Source organism: Urocitellus parryii, chromosome 10, assembly GCF_045843805.1.
Source record: "Urocitellus parryii isolate mUroPar1 chromosome 10, mUroPar1.hap1, whole genome shotgun sequence".
In the NCBI taxonomy this organism is placed as follows: domain Eukaryota; kingdom Metazoa; phylum Chordata; class Mammalia; order Rodentia; family Sciuridae; genus Urocitellus; species Urocitellus parryii.
This window is the reverse complement of record NC_135540.1, coordinates 103297260-103303896: the sequence shown is the minus strand read 5'-3', so window position 1 is coordinate 103303896 and position 6637 is coordinate 103297260. Positions and strand designations below refer to the sequence as shown.

General features: G+C 36.1%; 1 protein-coding gene across 5 annotated transcripts in view; it reads right to left on the bottom strand.

Annotated features, from left to right (window-relative positions):
* Positions 1 to 5267: 5267 nt before the first annotated feature.
* The window catches only part of Aasdh (aminoadipate-semialdehyde dehydrogenase), a 30362-nt gene continuing 28992 nt past the window's right edge, over positions 5268 to 6637 (bottom strand). For 4 of the 5 annotated variants that reach the window (XM_026386146.2, XM_026386163.2, XM_026386155.2 and 1 more), the window contains one exon: positions 5268 to 5702. In XM_026386146.2, coding sequence (XP_026241931.1) covers positions 5313 to 5702 — 390 coding nt within the window. In that variant the 3' untranslated portion in view covers positions 5268 to 5312. The remainder of the gene's footprint in view (positions 5703 to 6637) is intronic. The other variant, XM_026386167.2, reaches the window with a different exon arrangement.

Sequence of the window (6637 nt, the reverse complement as noted above, 5' to 3'; positions counted from 1 at the left end):
TTTTATAGGTTCTATAATAATGTTTAGAAACTGAACTGGTGGTGTTCATTGTAAAGAGTGGATTTGCACAACCCTAGGTCCTGGTGCCTTGAGCTCCCCCTAATTCTCAAGAGTCAATTCCGTCCAAGGGACCACATGAAGCAAAATCTCCAAACTAATAGCTCCTCTTGAAAGCCTACCGTGCTCATCCCATGGTCCTTCTACACGTGTACACCCACACACCATTCAGGACATGTACTTTTGCCAACCTTTGTGATGGTTTTTTGATTCTCTACCCTTAATTTCTTCTATCCAAAACATGAATGTTACCATATATTTGGGTGCATCTACTCTTTTTACAACAATGATAAAAGGATTTTATGTAAGTTAGAAAAAGAATGCCTATCCTCCTGAATGCAGTAACTGGGAATCACAAGGAGCAGTCTGCCTCCCAATTCTGTGCCCATGTCCAGTTTTCATGAATTCTCCTGCCCCAAATCCATTCACTCTTCTAGCTCACTGTGGACCCACAATACCATCAATACAGTGTGAGTCTCTGTCATACTAGTACCCTCAAGGACATGTGAAACATGCGGCCCAGTTGGCTCCTAGGGAACATTTTTTTATTTAATGTGGCAAAGAAAGGAGATTCTATATTAATTACAAGTTCTTGTTCTAGCTCTGAGACTCTCTACCTAGAGCATATGGGTCATAAGGTATCCAGGCTACATCCCAGGCCTACTGAATCAATCCTGTGAGACCAGGGCCAGGAATGTACATGCTGGCAAGAATTCTTGAGGTGATGCTAATGTATCTAATGTTATGAACCTTGGGATTCACTTATTCTAATGTAGTCTCATTTTCTAGACTCTGAAGGGGCAGCTCATTCAAACAAAAGTGAGATAATAATAATAAACAGCTACCTAAACCAGCCATTAATTAGAAAGATACGTCTGGCTATTGACATTACATGTCTCTGAAGATTCCCTTTGGTCTTTAGGGGAAAATTGCAGAAAGCCAAGATTTGAAGCCTTTGTACTAAGAATTTCCTGCAGGAATTTTTTTTTTCTTTACTATAATTGAACAATTCATACTTAGAGTCAAATGTTCAGTAGCATTTAAAATTCAGAGTATTCACCTTGCTACCTTTAAAAAACATCTCAGAGTTTTAAGTGGCCTTGTTATTATCATACACATGTGCATACTAAAAAAGGATTTTGCAGTCTCAAAGCCACACATATTTATTTTTATTTCCCTAAATTTGCTTTACACAGAACACAAACATACCAGCAAATTCTTTCCCACCACATACTGTGACACTAACTTTATATTTCATGGTATTGGCATATTCCCCTTTTCATAGATTCTTACTCCAAAATGTAGGTGCAAATTCTTGGCCCAGTGCAGGGGGAATTACATCCATTTTCCTCTCCTACAAAAACATTTTATAGTATTCATTATTACTTTTCTAGTATACATTATTACTTTTACTCAATATGCAATGTGCTGTCCTTAAAGAAAGAATGACAGCAAAGTTATTCACCATATTGAAAGCACTTTCTTTCTAGAAACAATGGCTCAGCTTCACTGTAGCAGCTGGCATGTGTGGCCAAATGGATAGTTGTTCTCTTACAAATTGGATTTAATAGTATATATACTGGACCTTCAAACTGTTAAGAATCAATGTAACATTTTTTTATTGCTACTGGAAGCAATTAATATCCCACTGCACGTTTTCCATGCTGATGCTCATTTCTAAGTCTTAAGTGTAGGCATTTGTTAGTTCAATGAATTCCTCACTGATAAAACACTTTTTAATGGGAATTGCCACCTAGAACCCTGGAATTATAGTGCTAAGGTAATTCTTCTGAATTGACTTTTTCTTTCATCTTATCAGCTTTGGACAATATCACAGTAATGGCAGGGAACAGATGAGGAAATAAGATCATTAACAAAGAATGGAAGATTAGTCAAGTCTGTACTGGCTCAGGTCTCATACCAAGTAGGAGAAATGCCTGAGTTAAAAATGCTCCATCTATGTTTTTTTAAGAGTCTACTGGGGTAAAGGCAGTCATCATATTTATTTCTAACAACTTCTAAAAGATACATGTTTAACATTTCATTTACACATCACCCCAAATTTGCACTAAATACCAATGAAGTGTTATTTTGATTTAGTTGTGTTGTAGTCTTTTCTGAGCAACAAAACTATAGGAAAATTCTGTAAAACCATATAAAGAGCTTAAGAGTTGTTTTTTTTTTTTTTTTTTAATGGATGATTGTTAAATACATGAGGTTTTTGTTTTGAATCTGGCAAAATTATAGATGATTAACCTCTGGTTCATAGACTTATATGTAAAACTAGAGTTTTTTGTTTACTTTTTTAATTTTTCAAGTGCAATTGTTTCTTACAAATATTATTACTATTAAATTATCAGTTTAGCCAGTTATCTGCAAATGTATAGTATGTATTGTCTCTTCTTGTGACATTTAGTTTAATTGCTTATTTTAAAGCAGAATATTAGCTACAAGTGTCTTGCAATATTTTTACCAACAATAAAGCTAAGTAGAGACTTAATGAAAATACCTTAGTGTGATTTTAATATTATTTTGGGATTTTGGTTGTATAAAGTTTTAATGTAAAATGTCCATTATTGAAGGGGAAAAGATCTTTCAATAAAAAATACCAACAAGATCTTTGGCACTGATGGATTTCCTTTTTAAACTGAAGTTTATACTTATTTGATGACCATCTACAAGCAGTCTCAATTACAGAGCTATTGGGAAAAAGAATTTCAAAGTGTTTTATATAGTACTTTATTATACTTTTCCTAGGTATTTTGGAGAAAATAATTAACAGGGACAAATGTTTGTTTCAATCCTGAATGACTTGAGTCTCAAGACAAAATAATCCTATAGCCTCCTTACAGTGCAGACCATGTCCAGACAGGTCAGCTTTAGTCAAGAGCCTGTGACAGTGCAGCTGGGGCTGACTCACAGGGCTGGACCAGGGTGAAGTAAGGTCAATCAGGCACTTGCCTCAGGTGCCAAAAAACTCAGTAACTAGAGAATTTTATTTTAATGCAATATTTTAAAAAATCAAAATGCAAAAAAAAAATATTTTTAAATACCACAGTGGAAAAAAGTCCAAAATTTTAAGTCAAGTCAGGTTCAGGAGTACTGATTTTCCTTTTGCTGCAGGCTCCAGCGTGGCCCATCAGGGCACCCCACTCTCAGCCTTGCTCAACCCAAATGTGCACAAGAACTCCAAGTGATTAAGTGATTAAGGCTTGAGATACACTGATCTAAAAGGTGAAGACAGGTCTTTTAGACAGCCAACACTAACATCCCCTGCCTGGGGCACTGCTCAAGTAATGGGTCTTGATGGGAGCACCCACTTCCTACCACAGATGTGCTTTACTATACTGCTTTGAGGGTGTGAAACTTGTTTCACTTTAAATTGGAAAAGAATGAATTGGGACCAACTGAACAAAAGATGGAAGAACTGTGAAGAAGCCTGTGGTGATGCCAGTCATGGGGAGCAATTCCCAGTATTAATGGAGGGAACCAAAAGTGGAACATTTAGAACTTAAAAGGATAGCAACCAACTTGTGAAGAATTTGAATAGGGCTCAAGCTATGTAGCCAGGAATGCCTAAAATCACCATAGATCAATTTGAAACTACACAGTGTATGTGGGGTGAGGGGTGTGTTTGTGTGTGTGTATAAATTCTACATTGGTACTTTAGTTCACTTAAAAAATACCAATTATGAGGATGTAGTTCAGTAGTAGAGTGGTTGCCAACCTGGTCTGATCCCCAGCTACACACATACACACACACCAACAACAAAAAGGAACTTAATTTGACAGCTCCTACCTTTGAAAAGCTTTTGCTGTAAATCTCAGTGTAAATAAGTGAATGGTGAATTGCATCACTGTTTGTTTCTAACCCATTGAGTTATATTTTGATATTTTTTTCCCACAGAGGTCTTTTCTTAAAACCCAAACTCTTTTAGGGTTCTCTACAGAAATATCACCAACAGGACTTAAAAAAAAAATGTGTGTGCATGTATATGTGTGTGTGTGTGTATTTATATATGTATGTATATACATGTATTTATATGTGTGTGTGTGTATATATATATATATATATATATATATAAAGACTTCCTATACACAACATATAAAATATGTAGCACTAATGTGAGTTCTCCACAGAAACATAACCAATAGGAGATAGGGAGAGATCGATTAATGGAATATGGGAATTAACTCATCTGACTATAGAGGCTGAGAAGTCCCACCATCTACTGTTTACAAGTTGCAGACCCAGGAAAGCATGTGATATAATTCAGTCCAAATCCAAAAACCTCAGAACACAGGGGCCTGAGAAGCTAGGAGAGGTAGTAGTTGCTGGTGTAGGTCCCATAGTCCAAAAGCGCCCAAATCAAGAGCTCTGTGTCTAAGGGCAGGAAAGATGGTTACTCCAGCTCAAGAAGAGAATCTGTCCTTTTTCTGTCCTTCTGTTATATTTAGGCCCTTATCAGATTGGATAATGCCCACCCACAGTGGTCCTTGGTGAAGACAGACCTTCACTCAAGTTTATTGCTTCAATTTCAAATTTTAATCTGTTCTAAAAACACCTTCACAGGCACACCCAGAAATAGTGTTTTAACAACTATCTGTCCATCTGTCTTAGTCCGTTTTCTATTATAACTGAATGCCACATTACTACAGACTAGTTATTTTGCTCTTAGTTCTGAAAGCTGAAGTTTAAGAGCAGTAGCTGCATCTGACAAGGTTCTTTTTGTTGGAGGGGATTCTCTGCAGAGTCCCAAGCCTGTACAAGGCATCACATGTCAAGACAATGTCCTCGCTCAGGTCTCTTCTTATTATAAGAAGACACAGTCCAAAGGGATGAGGGCCCCACCCTTATGGCCTCACTTAACCTTAATCATCTCTGAAAGGTCCCACTCTAATTCCATCCTCAGATTAAGTTTCTACCTCCTAATACCTCACAATGGGAATTAGATTCCGATTTGAGTTCAGGTGGAACATTCAAACCACAGCAGCATCCCTTTGACTAATTAAAAATTTTTGACACCAAATTAACCTTCACACCTAATTAAAAGAAAGAACTACTAAATATATTGATGTTCTGTCCTTGCCTTCTTAAAAGTTTATGCTCCTACAGGAAGTAAAATATGTTTGCTCTCTATTAAAGCATAGCAGGCACATTTCTTAACCAAAATATAATCTTTAATATAAAATATTATATCATGCTCATCATGGTAAATATTTTCAAACATTTCACAGATAGAAACTGGACTTGATTATTTTTGACTTCCACTCAATAAATCCAAACAATAAATATAATTATTTCTACACCCAATAATAAGCATTGATTCCCAGACTACAGGCGAGGAGAAGACTTCTCCAGGAAGTTCATATACACTTTGTAATTTTCCACTCTGAGATTCCAAGATCCACAGTTTCCCATCAGTAGACGCTGCTGCCAGTAACATTTCATTGCTGCAATTATGATTATGGAAAACAAATGGTGTTGCATACACCCTTGAAGTAGTTTCAAATTTCCATTGGAGATGACCTTCCATATTACAACAGTAGATAAAGAAGTCATGGGAACCAAAAAATATTTCTTGCTCTGATGCTGCAGTACATGGGGATGAAAAGATTGGTCCACTAGTAGAGAACTGCCAAACCTATACAAGGGAAGTAAAAGCAAAAATAATACATTCACCTAACTGCAAACTTCTGCCTTAGATTAAAGCTCTACAAGCTTCTTAATACAGACGTAAGTGATGTCAGCTTTTTGACTGGTAACTACAAATACAGATAATGCCTTCTTCTAAAAAGTAGCACCATCCTAGTAACCTCTGTCCCAGTAGTAAAATCCAGGACAAAATACACTGAAGCATTCTTATTACAGGATATTATGAAATAAAATTAATTTTCAACCCATTTGAGAGTTATTACTGTTATGTTCAGACACATTGGTTTCAATGTATCTTATTTAACAACTTCATCTTACTCTATTCTCTAAAGGTAGGGAGAAGGACATAATTGGACTCAAAAGACTTTACATGCAATAATTTAGAGCTTTACACAAAAACATGAGTTGTGGGGCTGGGGTTGTGGCTCAGTGGCAGAGCACTCCCTTAGCATGTGGGAGGCACTGGGTTCAATCCTCAGCACCACATAAATATAAATAAATAAAGGTTTTGTGTCCAACTACGACTAAAAAAATATATTAAAAAAAAAAAAAACATGAGTTGTGTGTCTGCCCCATGGGTATCTACTATTTCCTCATTTCAAAGCCACTATAAATAAACTTCTGGGTTTTATTTATAGAGGAAAAGATATAAGGAAAAAAAAGGGCATGATATCTAAGGTAACTGCAGAGCAACAGCATAATGGAAAAAATAAGAAAACAGTGGACATATTCACAAAATATGATTTGTGAGCTCAATACTATCTTGACTTGTACAAAATCACTTTTATTTTTCATGGCTCATACAAAAAGAAAGACAGGGGCAAAACAGCATGTGCCTTTGCCTCATCTTACTTCTCAGAAATCTCAAGGTGAGAATATATTCATACTACTTTGTAAATAAAACTAAGTGAATGTAATAATAAA